Source organism: Haemaphysalis longicornis, unplaced genomic scaffold (genome assembly GCF_048455015.1).
Source record: "Haemaphysalis longicornis isolate Haplotype H1 unplaced genomic scaffold, Haemaphysalis longicornis Haplotype H1 scaffold_8, whole genome shotgun sequence".
NCBI lineage: Eukaryota > Metazoa > Arthropoda > Arachnida > Ixodida > Ixodidae > Haemaphysalis > Haemaphysalis longicornis.
The window spans coordinates 130,117,267-130,136,136 of record NW_027526445.1 but is presented as its reverse complement, the minus strand read 5'-3'; the positions used below and the strand labels follow the sequence as shown (position 1 = coordinate 130,136,136).

At 48.5% G+C, this 18,870-nt stretch overlaps 1 protein-coding gene across 3 annotated transcripts; it reads right to left on the bottom strand.

The window, feature by feature from the left end:
* Nucleotides 1-10,449: 10,449 nt before the first annotated feature.
* LOC144150211 (uncharacterized) lies at nucleotides 10,450-15,341 on the bottom strand. 3 transcript variants are annotated; one of them, XR_013318460.1, is made up of 5 exons: nucleotides 14,186-14,255; nucleotides 13,396-13,452; nucleotides 12,107-12,209; nucleotides 10,829-10,928; nucleotides 10,450-10,771 (listed from the first exon to the last, which is right to left on the bottom strand). XR_013318460.1 is itself a non-coding variant. In XM_077682058.1 (5 exons), the coding sequence occupies exons 1-4, from the start codon at nucleotides 14,112-14,114 to the stop codon at nucleotides 10,858-10,860; spliced, it is 549 nt and encodes a 182-aa protein (XP_077538184.1). In that variant the 5' UTR covers nucleotides 14,115-14,170; the 3' UTR covers nucleotides 10,452-10,771; nucleotides 10,829-10,857. The 3 variants fall into 3 exon arrangements, 1 of the variants encoding a protein (XP_077538184.1); XM_077682058.1 differs by lacking the exon at nucleotides 14,186-14,255 and adding an exon at nucleotides 13,797-14,170 and having other exon boundaries at nucleotides 10,452-10,771; XR_013318459.1 differs by lacking the exon at nucleotides 14,186-14,255 and adding an exon at nucleotides 14,389-15,341 and having other exon boundaries at nucleotides 10,465-10,771.
* Between the last annotated feature and the right edge of the window lie 3,529 nt (nucleotides 15,342-18,870).

Below are 18,870 nucleotides of genomic sequence, written 5' to 3'. Positions count from 1 at the left end.
ATTTTGCCAAACTTCACGTTACCCAGTAGCACCAAATGGCTGGAGTGACGCCACTCGAGCGCTGAATAATGCGGGAAATTTGAAACAAGCGAAAACAACTTTATGGGTGAAAGCAATAGAGGGCATGATGGTTGCTCTCTATTGCTGCAAATTGAGTTGGGAGTTTCATCACTGCCAGCGTTGAATGGGGTAGGCGATAGGCCCGCTCCCTGGGGAATCCCTTTGTTTTGGGTGTGAAGATGGGTTTCCCCAGGTTGCCGAGGCCAATCTGTGGCAATAGGAAGTTTCAAAGGAAAGGAAGAACTTAAATCACTGAGGTTGGCAAGGAGATCAAGGGTTTAAGTCAAAAGTACCCCTCAGGCCCAACACCAGGACAGCTCGGGCAGTGGTTGTGAACGCTTGTAGGATGACCACATCACGGAACATGAAAAGGATATCCCACATGCCGGGACACGGATGGAAGCTGAAAAGTGTGAGGTGTAGATTGTTGCAGGTGGTTGATTGAAGTCACTTCATAACGATGTGCTAAAAATGTTCGCCAATTAACAAAGTGATGGAAATGGGTCTCAAGTTTGGCAATAAGGATGATATTGGTGTGCTTCCACATCTTTTTCTGAGTGCTTGTTGAAGAAGGTGGCAAGAGCTTGAAGGGAGGGGTTTTCCAGGTTGTGGAGAATACAGTATGTAATTTCTAACACTACCTTAGTTATCTTTTTGCTTTCATAAAGAGCAGCTAGTTGTTTTATTGCAATAGTATCTAGATAAAAGTACGAGTGTACAATGGAGTTTGCAGGATTCATTCATAACAGGGAATCATTTAACAATGCCACACTTTTTATTAATTTATTTTATTATATCGATACGGTGTGCAAATACAACGGCAGAAAATAAGCTGAAAAGAGGGTGGTATAAAGTGCTAAGAAAATTTCGGAGGATGTTCCGACACCGAAACCCGCCCCTGGCTATGCCCCTGCCTTCGGAGGCACCGCAGGTGAAAGCTGTAAGGGCGTGCTTTACCTTTGCCAGGATGACGAGTCTATCTCAGTCATCATTTTGGGCACCCCCGTATTGCATGGGTTCAGAGGGTGGAAGCTATTGGCCTATGTAATTAGCCCACAGAGCATCAAGTATGTTCTCATCCGTACAAGGGTATTGATGTTGGAGTATTGGGATGGTGTGTCAGCCATAAAATTTGTTTTTGGTGTGGTCAAGTTGGTGGAGCAGGAGGGACCAGGTGTTGGCAGTACTTACTCATGTAAGGTAAGACTGACTTGATAAGGCATCAAACACGCAATTCAAAGGTCGTGGGTTTGTTTCCCCCTCTGTGATAGAATGCTCTACTTTCTTTATTTCGAAAATTTTTAAAAATACTATTTCCACACACACACACACACACACACACGATTTTGGATTCCAGAAATTTGGATTTGCTCGATATTTCAGACTTTCCTGAGGAACGGCCAGTTGTCCCATAGGAGTAATGGCTCACGGATTTTTCGTTCCCCTCCAGGTCCAAAAAATCGACCGGCTATTGTACTTCCTCTGTGTCCACTTCAGTATTCTTGAATGCTGGCTTTCCTTTCTGCCTTCATAGTATAAGCCCCTCATTCCTAATTACATCAAGCTACGTGCATAGAGAGGACTTCAGTTCTGGCAGACTTAGCGCCAAAGGGGGCATACGAGGGTTTCGTGCCAGTCAACTACTCCCAACAGGTCACAACCAGGGTGCTTAAAAGAATATTCCCTTCACCCCGAGTTGTCAGAGTGGCACTGGCTACCACCACCAAGTCCAGGATATCCATACAAGCGTGAAAATACGGGAAAGTTCCCAAGAACACAGCCTCCTTCCTAGATAGCCAAGTTGCGAAGCATCAAACGGGCCATCCAAAGGTCAAGGGTTCAGTCCCCACACTGGGTGCATGTTTTTCTCCGCCTTCTTTTTTCTTCAGAACATTTCAAAAATGTTAATTTTCCCATAAATGAAAAGAAAATGACGAACAACACTCACACTCACATGTGTGCAGACCCACACACCATTATGTGCACGACAACCTGCTAGTACCAGATTTCAACAAAGAATGACGCAGGACGACAAAAGTGGAGACGACCACACTTTATTCCACAAATAAAGCATTAAGAGTCAGCTACATATCTGCTTCACAGGTGATGATGATTGCATGCATAGAAGCGGGAGATGCACCCCTTGGTTCTCACTCTGCATATGATGATGACAATGTGCTTACACAGAAGTACAGCCCTAATGCCAAATATATGTAAAGTGACCAGATTCCTCAGAACCCAAAGCGGGACGGGCGTGGAAGGAGGGGTAGAGGGGGGGGGGGGGGGGGGGGGGGATAAGGAAGAACGTGGCACATAGCTTGATGGGATACTAATGCTTAATGCAGTTTTGTTTTATCTTAAAGATCATACGTTTCGTAGTTTTCTCGGCCTTTGTTCGACGAGCAATGATGCGTTACTTGCTGAATAAGTAAACAAGTCCACCCACCGTTCGTCAAACGCAAAAGGGTGTACTGAACGGTTTGTTGGTACACTGCAACTTTAAGAAAACAGCTCAGCCATCGGAACAAAGCAAGAAACACACAACAGTTTTTTGCTTAGTCCCGTCGCGTGCGCTCTTTTCTTGAAGTTCCTCAAGCTGTTTCTTTTGGCTTTTTCATTCCTCCAGTTTTTCATTAGTAACACTGGGCTCGATACCCATTTTCCACATTTCCGGCCCAAGGCGGTACAAAACATCGTCCCAGAAGCAACCTGCGGGACAGCGGGACCACAGCCAAAAAAAGCGGGATGTGTCCCGCCCAAATCAGGACGTCTGGTCACTTTAACTATATGTCTATGACAACACAACACTATTGCCATTTTTTGGCAAAAAACAACGCAGAAAGACATCAAAGTTGTGAAAAGTGGAACCACATTGTATTCCACATTCAAGAATATAATTGTATATACATGTGCCTTTCAAAAGAAATAAGCAATAACAGCCTTGCCAGCACTGCAATAAACATGCTACGCGTGATTACCTGCCAAGTGGTACAAACGAGGCAAGTGAGCATCAACAGTATATCACAGTCTGGAAGAATGTTTCAACACACTCTTTCACTCAAAACATTGCCAATAACTGCAAAAAACCCACCAGCTGGCCCTATCAAAGGATAAATGCACCCATTAGCGCACTGCCGGACGACGGGTCTCTTGAAAAGGAGGGTGGGGGTGAGACAGGTGTTTCGTGCTCAGTTTTGTTGCATGTGCTCTTGCTCTGTTTGCAAGCCACGAACAATGGGCAAAAGAATTTGCCCAATTCCCTCTGGTGATTGGCCAATGTGTCAGCTGAAGCGGCGATGTTCAGGAGGCTAGATGCCGGGAAAAATCAGTTTCCCCCTGCCAGCCTTTTCACACAGCCCCAATGGCCTTGTTAATAGAGCTGGACAAGAGGATGAATGCACCTTTTCGTATTTTCTTTATCCTTAATTAAGGTTTGCCCCCTTTCATTAAGATTTCCAAAACTTAACTGCCACTGTACAGACAGCAGCCATGCCGATTCGGTTGAAAAGTTATCCGCAAGGCCAGAAAAGTAAAGAGAGTGCAGTCTACCGCTTTCAGCTACAAGCATCAAGTCTGCCAGCGCAAAGGATACATCTTGTGGGATTCAACATTTCACACTAGTTATGTCCCACCCCGCAGCCATCCGCGCTCAGCAAACATGCCTTGCGAGCGCCGGCTGCGGACGGGTCTGTTGTTTGCGGAGACAGACAAAGGCAGGGGCAACAGGGCAAAACGCCAATGGCAGCACTTATTGCAATGTGCGAATCAAATACACTGCATACAGACTGATTGTAAGCCAAAACGGTAACACTGTGAGCGAGGCATTAAACAACGCTGAAGATCGAGACGGTTCGACTCAGAGATGGCATACCAGAGCAGCGGAGCGCTGCGCCTGCGAGCGCAGTTGCAGTCTCCCAGCTCGCCCACACGCGTCCCATTGTGGCTCGTTCCCCAGGTTCGGACCGGCACGCCGAAACGTCCGCTTGCTACCGCATACCCAAGACAAGAGAGCATCCTCTTGTCATGCGACAACCCACCAGACCTCGCCGAACCGTGGCGCTAGTGCAGAGGAAGAACTGGTTCTCGGGTAAGGCAGAGGGGAAAAGGGTCAACGCCTACACCCTGGCGACAACAAACCCTCCAGTCGCTGGTGCCCTCCCGTATGGCTCCCGTTGCGTAATCGAGGTGCGTTGTGCAATGCCGGCCGCAATGGAAAGCTAGCCAGAAAGGGGTTCGCGTGAAAGTCGCGATCCCCAAAATCTCCACGTGACACCTTTTATCAATGGCTAGCACTGTTACGAACCGGGGTAGCGTGGTTGGTGCCGTGCCGGGGCATTCATGAGGATGAAGTTGAAGGAGAAAAAAACTTTATGTACAAGTATTTACATCTCGATCTCAGAGAACAGGCAGTGCGCTCCGGTGTGAGACAGATTAAATAGGCACGTTGGGTACGTCCCCTTCCCCCCTTTCTCTCAGCTGTTGTCCGGAACACACCAATCCCAGAATCCCGGGCGCTGGGAGTGACGCCCACACACACGTGGAGAGACACGCTTCTCTCTTGCACAGATGAGCGTTAGGTTGCCTCCGCTGAGGCAATCCGCCTGGGTATGAAGTCCTCTTTGTCCTTTTGATGTTGAAGTGCCGGGAAGACGTCTGCGTTCCCCTCACATGATCTTCATCAGGTGGCTCGTTGAAGACGTCTCCAGTGTAGCCACACACGCCACAAAAGGGCATGACAATGATGCGAGGCACACTGCCAAAAAGCTTGCCGTGTGAGGCACCGAGCGATGCTTTTGTCAGCGCCTCCGCTGGCCGGTTGGTGCTCAAGAGGCCGCGAGGTCGCTGAAAGGGGCATTGTCCAAAGGCAGCATAGTGCGCCGTGACGTCATCGCGGACACTCCTTACACGTTGCACCATCGACGACGGAAGGCAGCCGGCCGATGACAGGCTTTGGTGCTCGACCTGAGAAATATCGAAGACAGGTTTCACAACAGCGCACGACAATCGCCTGGGATGGCCAAGTGCAAGGCGAGGGCAAACATCTCATCTTGTTACCTGCAATGCAGCTTCACATTCATCGCGGCAAACGTTTGCATCGCACAGAATGAACCTCATGATGGAGCACAAGTACGGAGTATACACAGTAGTTGAGAAGAAGCCCAAATGAAATTGGCTGCAATTTTGTGATGAACTCAGGGATGGCACCCACAGTACGCCCCATTCATCATGAATACTCAAGGGCTAACTCAGTAGCGCGCGCAAATACTGCAGGGCTAACTCAGTAAACAGCACAGTGGGACAGCTTACCCAAGCTCTGCACTGCCTTCACTAGTGCAACCAAAAAGCCTTCCTGGCCTTCCTCATTTTCACTTTCCAGCGCTTGCGTCCCTTACGGATTCATACTTGTGCTTATGAGTCATTCTCGTTGTAGTGGTGTGCTGCAAGTCGTGTCCTTGGAAAGGGGAGGACATGCTGAATAGGACAGCATGAAAAATATTTCTGTCATAAGGTAAGAACGTGCACTGAAGGAACCAGGAAGTTGCAGAAAGCAAGCACTGTCTCTGACCAATGACCTTGAAATCACTGTGTGAATGGTCAGACTGCAGCCTTCATTGATTGATTGATTAATTGGGCACTGCACTACTTGCTCAAAACATTAGAACAGAAATGCCACATGCTTTGCAAGTGTCTCATTTAAGTATGCAGGGTGTGCTATTTCTCTTTTGCTGTACCGCATAAGAATACAAAAAGGCATGCATTCGCACTTTTAATTTTGCCGCCAGCTTATTAGACCCGGTGGGCCACTAACAATGCAGTTGCTTGTCTATACAGGTAAGGCGACTACTAATTACCGATGACATTCTAATCACCTCTCTCATTATTGACTTTGAGGGGACATATTGGAATTTTGGAATGGAAGTACAGTGTGGAAAAGGCAGCTTACAAGAAACAAGCTTACACAGATCTCTGTAGAGTCGGCTTCACCTCTTAACACAAACGCATTGCTGGGAAGACGTTCTTCCAGGGGCAATATCATAACAAAACATAGAAGCCCGAGGACATTTCTATTTTTCTATGATTTTTTTTTTTTCCTTCATAAGGTGAAAATTATTGGTCTATGCTCAGTCTGCCATTGGAAATGACCTGCTGCTTCTCAGCAGTAAACAGCTCCGCTGTAAAAAAAAAAAAAAGTTCACTCTAGGAACGACAGAAAACTATTTGGCCCCAAAACCGTAAACGCCCTTCTGGGTTAAACTGATCACAAAAAAACAACAACTACAAAAAGCACACTATTGTCACTGTCTCCACCTTCTTTGGTGCGTCCCAAGTGCCGCCACATTTCGTTCTTTTTCCTGTTCTTTTGCCAGTGGCTTCCAGTCTGGGTGTCCGTAGTCGACACCAGGGGCCGAATTCTCCAAAACGACGGGGCGTCGCTTTGAAACGACGCGGTAGCGCCATGCAAATGCATGTGTTCTGGGGTTGGGGCCGTCGCTTTGGGGCGGCGGGCTGGGGCAATCAGCGCAGAAAAGCGCCGTGGCAAGGGCGCGAAGTGACACCCACTGCCCCCTCGTCGCTTCACTTGTCGCTTCGCGCCCTTGCCACGGCGCTTTTCTGCGCTGATTGCCCCAGCCCGCCGCCCCAAAGCGACGGCCCCAACCCCAGAACACATGCATTTGCATGGCGCTACCGCGTCGTTTCAAAGCGACGCCTGTTTTTTAGAGAATTCGGCCCCAGCTGTGTCATTTCGCCTTTTAAGGCAGATACAGTGACGTCTAGTGCTACTTCTTTTTTTGTCCCGATTTCTTTCCTTTAGACCAGTTACACGGTAAGTCACAAAATTTCTCCTGTGGTGGCCACCATGTTGTCTTGCTGGTTGATTTCACTATCCAAGGGGGGGGGGGGGGGGGTTTCAATTTTAGATATCTCACATGCCCTTTTTAGGTCAATAATTCAAATGTTAAATAGCACAGCTTCGCAAATGGAACCACTCCCAGTTGCTGTCACGCCAGATAAGCTGATGGCAAAATTGAAAGTATGATAATGCGAACCTTTTTTTTTTTAAATTCTGCGCGCCCAGTCTGCAACTGCCTACCATCGCACCTAATGCGACCAGGTACAAGTAACCGATAAATCTTTTCAACATCTTCTTTCCCGGTTTTATCTGACCACATGACTATACAGGATGCATGGCTACAGGTTGACCTCCAAAACTGGCCTTTTAGCTTGGCTACCTTTGAGCTACGCAGGGATAACTTACCCAGCTCCCGCATTGTTTTTTCAAGACCACTTTGGGCTTTGCGGCAAAGCGAATGAGTAGTCTACTGTGGGAAACCGGTGATGATGCCCAGGTTCTGGCAGAAGATCAACGGTGCGGGTACTCAGAAGCAGAAGGTTCCCCAAGATGACCTTCGACTCCAAGGTGTGCGGGTGAATCTATTCTGAAACAAGAGCAGTGTGGGAATATTAGATAGCAGCACTGTTTTTATCCACCTACTAGCTACATTCGTTGGAATCATAAAATTCCCTCTTTTCTTTTTTTGTATAGTGAGCTATACTGCGCAGATGTAAATGCGGAGCTCGGTGGTGACCTAATTTTTTTATTTGAAATTACGGGGTTTAATGCGCCGATACGCCATAAAGGGGGACTACGGATTAACTCCGACCACGTGGGGATCTTCAACGAGCGCCGAAGTCTCGTCGCAGGGGCGTTTTCACTTTTCGCCTCCATCCGAAAAGCTGCCGTTGCGGCCTGGATCGAACTTGTGTCCTTGGGCTCCTCAGCAGCATAACGTGTTAGCCACTGAGCCCCTCATGCCAGGTGGCAGTGATGATCTGTCTGGCTTTGTTGCCAGAGCGGAGGTGGGAGCATGTTTGGCGAAGAGGGCCACGCATGGCAGAGATGGCTGGCTCAAAAGGAACCTGTTATTGTGCTTAATATCGTGCACCTGCTCCTCGTGTCATCACTCATCATCACCTGCAATTCCACGCAAAAATACCTCACTGCCCGCCATTTAAAAATCGAGCTAAATGCGATAAGGTCACCCCACAGTAGAATCATGTGATAGGGGGCACCAATCGCTTTTGCTTTTATGTCTCTCTCCAACAGTAACATGAGGAGCTCTGAACTTGTAATGCGTTAGCATACTTTGGCGACAATGCCTAAAAATCTGTCTGTCTGTTATGTGCGACATGATATGCTCCATAGGTGTACAATCGCTAAATGGGGTATTTAACTAGGGCCTTTCATTTCTAACCAAGCCAAGGCGTGTTACATAAAATGATAATCAAATACGTCAGCCCCTGACTTTTGTTGCATGCTGTTTATATGAGCCATTAATTACCACTTGTGCTTCAGCCAAGGCCCATGTGCTGGCATAGAGGCAAATTGTACCTTTTGTGTCGACTACATTTACTCTGTACAGTAAAACTTCGTTATAAGTGACACTCAAGGGACACAGGAAACACATCTCTTGTAGCCCAGGTCTCTAGGTTGCGATGGGTCTAACATGGCAAACATAGGAAAACCAACCCAACCATTTTCATTCAAATGCCTCATAAAACCAAGTGTCTCTTGTAACCTGAAAACTGTTCCTCTGGCTTAGTAGAACTTGCCTCGTGCCATTAACTTGAACAGTTCTCCATGGCTTTCATGCTGGCTACACAGATAGTTCAGCAGGCTCGACCACAGGCCGACTGTGAAGGTGCCCAGTGCGCAGGTGGTCCGTGATGCCCTTTATCGACGGCCTAATGGCGCTACAGTCCTCGGAGCTGCAAGGAGCATTTAGCATGCTCTTGAACACTGAGGAGAAACATGTCATGGCTACTAGATACTGACTATGTTGCAATAAATAAAATTACTTGCATACAAAACACTCGTTCTTTCCAAACTCGATTACGGCAACGCCATCTACGACCCACACCAAGCAAACCTCTGTAACGTCCTTGAATCCGTTCAAAACCGCGCAGCCAGATTCATCCTTTCAGATTATTCGTATCACTCAAGCATCTCGGCATTAAAATCGCAACTTCTCCTCCCTCCTCTCACCTCCCGTCGACAGATAGCACGCCTGTCTCTTTATCACCGGTTTTTTTATACTTTGCCCCCAAACAATCAGTTCATCCAACCCCCTCCTAAAACATCGCGCCACAGCCATCGTAACGCTGTTTACCCACCACGCGCTCACACTAAAACTTTTCAACGTTCATTTTTTGTTCATACAGCGCATGACTGGAACAATCTTCCTGCCGACATCGCCGTTATTACTGATAGCACTCGTTTTAGGTCTGCGATACAAGATTTGTGTCATGACGTGTAACCCTTATTGTTTACATCATTGCACTGTATTTTGCCTGCCTATTTTCCTGCCCACCCCTCATGTAATGCCCCAAAAGGGCCCTTGAGGTACCAATAAATAAATAAATAAATAAATAAATAAACGGTGCACGTACCCAAACTGGTGTGCCACACATTGTAGCAGTGTTTTCGCCGCAGGTTTTCTTTGTTTGTATGCATGCCCGCAAGACATCCTAATGGTGGGGTGGTGGTTTGCGAAATATGCAAGAGAGAGGGAGAAAAGGCATAGTGCGTTCAACTCTGGCACTCAACTTATGTTGAGTGCCAGAGCAAGAAGTACGGAGCAGCAACTCTTGTTGGCTTACAGCCACCAAGAAAAGGACGTGTCAACAGCAGTGGGCACTGCGGCACAAAATACCAGCTGTTGTACTTTGCTAAAAGGCGTGGTTTTCTGGGGACTTGCAGCAATTCATAGGCACTGTCTTTTATCAGCGAAAAGCCTTTGCTTGCCAGGATAAAAAGTAACGCAATTCTGGTGCTAGAAATCCATTCAAACTTTTTCTAGCTCGCCTGTTTACTCCAGTGGACATGTAGAATGCGAAAGGTCTTGTGCTGCTCAATCACAGCCAAGGGCGTTCTTGGAACGCTGGTGCCGTGAGTTCAGCGCAGTTGATATTGTCAAGCACGGATGACAGGCCGTACGTGCTCCTTATAATGGCCAGACTAGATTGAACCGTTTGCTTGCCCTCCGTCTAGTCCTGGCAGCCATGCCAAGATAGCCCCAGTATCTGCTTAAAGGGTTCATTAAAAATGAAAATGTATTTAATTCTGGTCCATGTCATGTTACTCCTGCCTGCATTTTACTCGGATTCAGTGCACTACAGCACGAAGTTTGAAAGCTTTCAAATATTTCCTGCACGTTCTTGGTTCAAAAAATGTCTTTCATGAATGGAATGCGCCGAGTGGTTTTCAAAAGACTAGTTCTGTCAAACAGAACAAAATTGTATTTTGTCTTTGCAGCCCCTTTAAGCCACAAAAGGCAACATTGTGCTAAAGGAGCCAAAGGTGTCTACAGTACCTATTTAATTGCCAGAGAAAGCCGAGTTGCCACTGCTTCTGCACTTGCTTCTCTGGTGTTCACACACAAGCAAGAGCACCTAAAGCCCCAACAGTACTGTTACTAGCTATTGAATGCAGAGTCTACAGATCTTTACTGGCAAGGTAGCAGCAGCTACTAGAGAGTGGCAGCTGTAGGTGTCGATTTGAGGCAGAATACCCTACATCTGGTTATTGCAATGACAGAACAGTACCTGTAGATTGGCTTTACAAGGGGATGCCTAGGTCCTTCAGCCTTTCCAGGAAGCAGGCCAGTCCTTCCTCCTGCATCCTGATGACAATGCAGGACACGGCCAACAACTGCAGATAAATAAATGTCAATGCACAGCGGCAGTCACGTTACCCTACCTTCCTTACCTTGCCAACTGAGATCTGTTTGCACCCAGTCAACCGTCAGCACAGCAGGTCTGCGTCTCCACCGACACCAGCAACTTGATACCCAGGTAAGCCTGCGTGCCTGTGAAAATTTCCCCGAATACGAAGCTCCTATGAGAACGCACTGGTCAGGCATGGCATAGCTGTGGTAACAGTTGCACGCGCATGTGTTAAACGTGGAAACATCTTGTGTCAAAGTGGCACACCAACCACTCACAGAAGTGTGTCGGCGGTGTGATGACGCTATGCTACCGGAAATCGATGGTGCCAAAAGGCACAACGGGTGCCAACGCGGGAGTGCACCAACCTAGCATCCCCATTAACTGCGACGCACAAATTTACGTATGCATTGGCTAGGTCCACTGCAGGACAAAGGTCTCTCCCGTCGACTAGTAACTGCTCCTGTCTCGCGCCGCTCGCGTCCATTCGTAGCATTGGAAATTGCTTATTTCCTCTCTCCATCAAGTAATCGGCTTTCCCCTTCTTCTAGACGTCTCTTTCGGTGACCACTGGTTGTCATTTCGCCTGTGTCCAGCACTATGATATCTTCTAGTCTAGTTTGCTCTCCGATCCGGGAAGCTCATTTCCCTCTCCCTCAATGTTACTCCTACCATTCTTCTTTCGATTGCCCACTGAGCCGACCTAATTTTGCTTTCAAGCAGTTTAGTAAGGGGCCAAGTTTCCACTCCATATGTCACCACCGGAAGGACGCATTAGTTGTATATTCCTTTTAGTGATGGAGATAGCTTACTTTTCATTATATGGGTGTGTTTGCCGAGTGCTCCCCAGCCTATACCAATTCTGCGTTGGATTTCTCCTCCCTCATGGTTGGGGTCAGCACTAACCATCTGTGTCCCAGGAAGTTATAATCTTCTACTAGTTCTAGCATTTCGTTACGTATGCTGCAGACGGCACTTTCGGCATGTTTATTCATCGTTACTTTAGATTTATTCGTATTTATTTTTAGTTCCACGGCCCTGATTTCTGAATTTAGTTCGCCAAGCATATTTTCTAGCTGTTCCGCAGATTCACTGAGCAACACTATCTCGTCTGCAAATTGCAAATGGCTCAAGTATTCTTCATTTATCCGTAATCCCGCATTCTCCCAGTCAAGCTTCTTGAACAGCCCCCCCAGACAAGCTGTGAACAATTTTGGTGAGATGGTAAATACGGCCGCAAAACTAAGTAGACTGGACTAGAAAACTTGTTACAACTTTGCTCCTATGCCAACTAGCAGACACGCACGAAAAACATGCTCACCAATGCTCCTTCCCAAATGTTCCACTGAAGTCTGTGTGGACGCTGCGTGCCGGCAAGGGGATGCCTGAACGGCAAGCGTGCACACTGCCCGATGCTCGGGTGCCTGTGAAGCAGGGTGCTTTATGAAAATTTCAGCCCACGCTTCAAAATACAGTACCAAGCACTGAGACACAAAAGGTGCACACACTGCAGGTTCCACACTTTTTTAAAGGGGCCATGAAAACAAAACGCAGGTTTGGTTCAATACGACAACTGCTTTGTCCTGGTAACGGCGGAACTTTTTCCAGTACCGATGTGTGGGCTCCTGGCTTGCCATTCTTGGCAGCCACCTCGGGCAACGTAAATAAAAGGATGCACCCTCAGCTCGCTGCTTGGAGAGCGGCTACACTTTCTAGTGCTGCAAGTTTTTATTTCCTCTTCTTCGACAGCTCGTGGAGACTTCGTACATGCACACAAATAAAAGCTTACAAAGGAAAGGGGCTGGCCATTTGAGGCTGACCATGCTGCAAGCATAAGGCTACCAGCGAGGGAGTAACAAATATGAAAAAAAAAAGTAAAGAAAAAAGTACTGCGACGACTGTAGGTTAGTCACGAAAATGTGCACCTGCTACGTGACATTCATGTAAAAGGAATGGGCGCTTGGTGGATGCAGGAAGTACTGCAAGACGATAATGTTCTGTGCATGAGTTTTCCGACAGCGAGACTTCTGAGGGGAGGAGGGGGGGGGGCTAACTGCCATTTTTTAGTTCGCCGTGACAGCCGCTAGGAGGACCAGTACTAGAAGAAGGTCCGTTAATGGCCCCAATTTTATTGCAAAACCCGCAATCGAGACATTGAGGAAAACAGATGAAGCCGTGGCAGCTCCCCAGCCACTTTCGCAGAGTCTTGTTTGTGCGATTGATGACAGCTGACCAAAGCCACCGCCAAGAAACACGACTGGGTGAGTATAGTGGGGCCTCTAGGTCGTTTGATCATATCACATAAATGCGAAAGTACAGTCAACACACTGGTGCCATGTTTTTAGAGCTGGTCTGTATTACGTCACTCCTGTTCAAATTGCATCACTGTAGTGCAAAATTTGGCCGGTTGAAAAATTTCTCGTGTTTCTCGGCTGAAGAAACATATTTCACAGCTGGAATTGAGCTGTGCGAGTTGCCAAAGGCTAGTTCCGTCAAATTGAACAAAGTTGTATGTCTTCATGGCCCTTTATGGACAGGCAGCGTGGAACTCTGTTCTTTAAGCTGGGACGCAAGATTTGCCTCGTTTTTTTGCGAAGTGATGCAGCTCACCTGATGAGAAACGACAGCTGGGTAGTGACCAGATGTTGCTGTTGGCGTAGCATGTGGCTGTAACAACAATTTGTTATGTAGTGATCTGCTGCAAACCCACACTTCACAGTCAACACTGACGACATTACAAAAGCTTCCTTTCAGGAAATGCAACATGGGCCATTAACCATTCATGAAGTGCATGCTGTGCAGCGTAAAGCGACCTCTGTTGCACTCACTACTCAACACTAGACTGGCTTTCAGCCATTTACAAACTATGCATCTTCATCCCAATTAAGGTTCTTTCGAAAACAGATGAACTGAGCAGAGTTCTGGGTCAACAAGCGAACGCAAGACGTAAAAATTAGTGGGTCCTTAGGAGTGCGTTAGCATCGTTCACGTTTGGAACCGTGATAACGCACCGCCCGTAGTCCCAACTTGGCCTCTCTCCCGGCCTGTCGACGAGCCCTCCTGGCCGCCACTTCTGCCTCGCGAACCCGTGGGTCGGCCCGGCGCGCGCGTTTCGCCGCAGCTTCGGCAGCCCGCAACTCGGCGTTTCTTGCGCGCCGTTTTCGAGCCGTTTCCGCGCACCGCGCCAGACGCGCCCTGCGTTGCTCCTCCGTCTCGTACAGCACTTTACTTCGCTTAGCAGCCGCATTGGCTGACCGTCGGGCCTTTCGTTGCTCAAAGGTCTCCGCTTCCCGTCGTCGGCGTTCCCATTCCCTCCTCTTTTGACGCATATTCGCCCCAGCCTAAGCGTACAAGCGGCGACGAACCCTCGGTAGAATAACCAGAAATAAGCTCGACATACCACTCGCACCGCCTGCCTACTTCTCTTTTTTTCTTCCCCGCCCTAGAAACCCCTCTCCCTCTTGTTCCGGCAGACGACGCCGGTCACTTTCCGTCGACATGACCCTTTCATTGAAAACGCAAAAAAAAAAAAAAAAAAAAAGCGCGAGAGTTCAAGTGGCTTTGCTTTACTCGCTTGATACTTGCTCTGTGTGCTTTACTTACCGGCTCGTTAGCATTTCGAGCAGCTAGCATGGCCAAAGCCTGCCTGCACGTCATAGCTGACCTCCTCCGCGGTCCCTTGAGCAGCTTTCTCTCTTTCGGCGTAGGCAGAGTCAAAGCCTGCGTGCACGTCATAGCTGACTGCGCTGGTCCCTTGAGCAGATTTCTCTCTTTCGGGGTAGGCAGAGCCAAAGCCTGCCTGCACGTCATAGTTGACCTCGCTGGTCCCATGAGCAGCTCTCCCTCTTTCGGGGTAGGCAGATGTAGAGTCGGCACGGCGTCGGTTCGCAGTTGCTGTCTTCTGGAGAAACCCATAGCGCGCATTAACTGCGGGTTCATGTTGTAAGCGTCAGTGGAGAAGTGCCGATTGCAAACGTAGATGAATTTTCGCGTGTCCGTCGTGCGAAGCCCGATACGCTGCAACCATACCTTCCGCAGCTCTGGTTGTTGGGGTACGACATGATTGCTTTTATCACTGCCCACACAGCCGACGACTGCACACCGGTTCTTCGTTCTCGCACTCATTTCGGGGACGCAAATCTGGCTGCCGATCTCAACACCCTTTGTTCCCACCGCACTCGGGATCATCCTTCCTAAACAGCTGAATGTGACGTCACGTTAATGCATCGACGCTGCCGACGCGACGGAAGCCCTTGAGAAAGGTTTCTTTTGCATTTTTTCAAATATTTCTTGCTATGCACTTTGACATGCTGGTTGATAAAGTCATTAGAACTGTCATTTCACTCATGGCCATCTATTTTGCGGAACTTCACATTATTGAGCAGAACCAAATGCTGGAATGACGCCATTCGAGCACTGAATATTGCGGGAAATTTAAAAAAAGAAAAAAGCGAAGGAGACCATTGGTGAAATCCTATGGTGAAATCATAACCAAAAAGGTACGTCTTTAGCTTCCGAGGCGTGAAGAACGATCATTACAGGACCCCAGTAGTTTTATAACGGTCCATCGAGTTTCGCGTGTGGCAGAACTTGACTGACTTGACCTTGGAGTGATACCACGTGACTCGCCGCGGCGCGGCGACTAGCGGCACCTCTCGGCAAGTTGGAGAAGTAGGTAGAGCGACTGGCTCGCGAGACGGAGGGAGACACGTCATGTGACGACAAATGTTTGAGGCATGAAAACGGCCTTGCCGAGTGTTGATCATACAATCTGCTACCATCGCGGATAAATCCAGTTCGCCGCTGCACCAACAGCTGCCTGCTGCACCAGACCATCCTGCAGATGTCGCTCAGCTTGCTAGTGAGTTCGAGTGGAAACATGAGTATGACTGCTCAAGGCAGCAGACTCTCAGAAGACAGCAACGAATAGAAACTTTGGCGAGCTAAGCATCAGGAGAAGGAAACAGAAAAATGACAGCGACGAGCTTAAGAGGCGGCAATGGAGGCCTCACCTCCGACTTCGACAACTTCGGAAACTGACAAAACAATAGCGAGTGGTGGCAGAACGCAACGTTTGACTGGCCATATTGTTTGGTTGGCAAACTGCGCTTCTGCTGCTTTCACTTGCATAACCTGGAATAGCCTGGCTAAACCGCAGCCATTTTTTGCTATGCCCCTTTCTCGTCCCACCTGACTACGCTGGTCTTCTTAGGGGATTGGGTTAGGGCGCGAGGGGGTAGCTTTCAGGCATGGCCATGTCATTCGGGTCGCATTGCTGTTGTGAACAGGCCTCTGTTATAGTGCAAGAATCTGCTAAGATGAGCATCAGTGTTCAGTCCTGAGAAATCTGCAGTCTCGTCTCGACCAAGGCCTTTTTTATGCAATGCAAGGGTACAATGGTTATATAATCATTGCACCCTTTCTCTGCCGCAAATCCAGGATCTAAATTAGATCATGGTATATATCGTATGAGGGCGATTAAAGTTAGGGGTAAAGAATTAGCGCATTTCTTACCAATGAGGAAGTTATGTCTCGGGACGCATATTACAAATGCCGAGGGGAATGGTTGGGGAAAACGGGGGCAGGTGGTGAGAACTCAGCGGGCAGTTCAGTCAGTTGAGAGAGAGAGAGAGAGAGAGAAATAAACGTTGAATGAAAACGAGCAGATTTGGTGCTAGATGGCAGGGGCACCAGCCGTGTGGGGGGCTCCCTTAGTCCGGGATGCCGTGGTCCTGGCTTGCTGCCCGGGCTCTAGCGACGACTTCTTGTTGCGCCGCAAGGTCCGAGCTGGTGAGCCGGTCCACCCACTGCTCGCAAGTGGGGTTGGGTATTGGAGGTAAAGACGGGGATTGCTGGCGTTCCCATACCAGGTGGTATAGGGTGCCAGGGGATGGGCAGTAGGCACAGGTCATGTAGTATTGGGTAGGGTACATTTTGAGGAGGAGGGTACGGTGGGGGTATGAGTTAGTTTGTAGCCTTTGGAGGGTAGTGGCTTCGTGACGACTGAGGCGAGGGTGAGGGGGAGGATATCTGTGGCGGCTGAGGCAGTAGTGGGTGAGGATATCAGGGGGGGTGAAAGGGGTATCTGGGCAAGGAGGTTGCCGGTTGGAGACGGCCTGGCGTGCATACTCGCAGGCAGCGACGTGGGCCGCATCGTTTCCGGGGAGGTCAGCGTGGCCGGGTGCCCAGATGAGTTGGATGTCGGGTAGTTTGGAATCAGCCTGAAGGATGCAGAGAGCTGCGGGAGTAATGTGGCCCCAAAGATATCGGTTGCATGCTTCTTGCGAGTCACTAAGTACGGTGACGTAGCCTTTGGCTGTAGTGGCTGCTAGCGCAATGGCTGGTTCTTTGGCCGTTGTCAGTCAGTTGAACGTTGCTGTAGCTGCAGCAGGCGGCTTGGGAGTCGGTAATGATTGAGCGGTATTTGGTTTTAGAGGTAGCTATAACGGCCGATGCTATTACTGGTTCCTCCACCTCAAGTGGCTTGACAGCCGGGACAGTCGAGTTGTAATCGGGTCTTAATTGATTCCACTGAAGGCATAGATGGTCCAGTCAGCATTTGTGTATCAGACGTTGCTGGCTTGTCAACATCTCTTCTGTACAGTTGTCCTTATCATCTGCTTTCACGGACATGACAGTGCATGTTTGTGGGAAGAGGGCAAATGCATATTTCACGTAAGCAGTCCAGAGAAAGCCCAAGGACTGCTGGACCAAGGTTTCACCCAACTGTGACTCACAGTTTAAGGGAAGCAGCCTCGACGAGTGAGTACCTACCTGCCTGCCTGCAGGGGTCAGATTGAGTCCTTCTCATTAATTCACAGGTATGCATCAATTAATTCTTCGACAGTGCTGCGGATTCCAAAGGTCAAAAGTGGTCCTTCTGAGCAGCTCAGTGTGACACCGAGGGCTTATCTGTATGCTTGACGGACGAGTACTTTCAGTTGATCATGTTCTTGGTGCTAAAGAACAAGGTAGGTGACTTAGTACACCCCCCGGCCAATGACGAGTGGCGAATGACATTGTTTCGTAGTTTGTGAGGTTCGCCAAGCTTTGGCAATCGGGACGATATTGGCGTGCTTCCATTAGGCCTGTAGCATGCCTTTTTACCAGTGCTTGTTGAAGATGGTGGCAAGAGCTCGAAGTGAGGGGTCATCCAGACCGCGGGGAATATGGCTCGTTATTTTTGTCAGCACCTCGAGGGGCACGGCAGGTGAGAATTAACGAGTCCATCCCGATCACCCTTTGGGGCACCCCGATATTGCACAGATTCGGAGGGTGGCAGTTGTTCGCCGATGCACTTTGCCCGCACAGCCTTAAGTACACGTACTCGTCCATACAAGGGTTTTGATGTCAGAGTGTGTCAAATTTCTGACTTGCTCTAGGTACGGTAGGGGAGCAGGAGGGCCAGGTATTAGCAGTACGCACACATACGTATAAGGTAAGGCTTTGAGTTAACAAAGCATAGGACGCGCAAATCTAAGGTCGTGGGTTTGATTCACCTCTGTGGCTGCATCTTTGTATAATTTCTTTCTTTCAAATATACTGAAAAATTTTTATACACACAAAAACAACCTTTAATTATATCAAGCTACACGATTAGAGAGGGCCTTGGTTAGGGACAGCCTTGGTGTCAAAGGTAGCATAAGAAGGCTTCCCGCCAGTCAACTGCTCTTGACAGGCTGCACACACTTGAGTCACAACCAAGGTGTTAAAAAATAAGGTCCCCTTCACCCCTAGTTGTCGGAGCAGTGGCGCTGGCTGCCACAAACATTTGTAGGATAGTTGTGTAAACATAAATACCCAGGACGCAGGCAGAGAACACAACCACCACGAAAGCCGAGTCGGCAAGGTATTGAACATGTAATCCAAAGGTCATGGGTTTGGTCCCCACCCTGGGCACTTGTTTTTTTCTCCACCTTTCCGTTATCTCAAACATTTCAAAAATTTCACTTTTCGCATGAAAAAAAGAAAGAAAACGATGAACTACTTTTTGAATGCTTACCTTGGTGTTCTTGGCTGTTGGCTTTCCATTCTGTGTGCATATCTATGCCCAGGGCAAAAGTTTACAGAACACAATTTCAACAA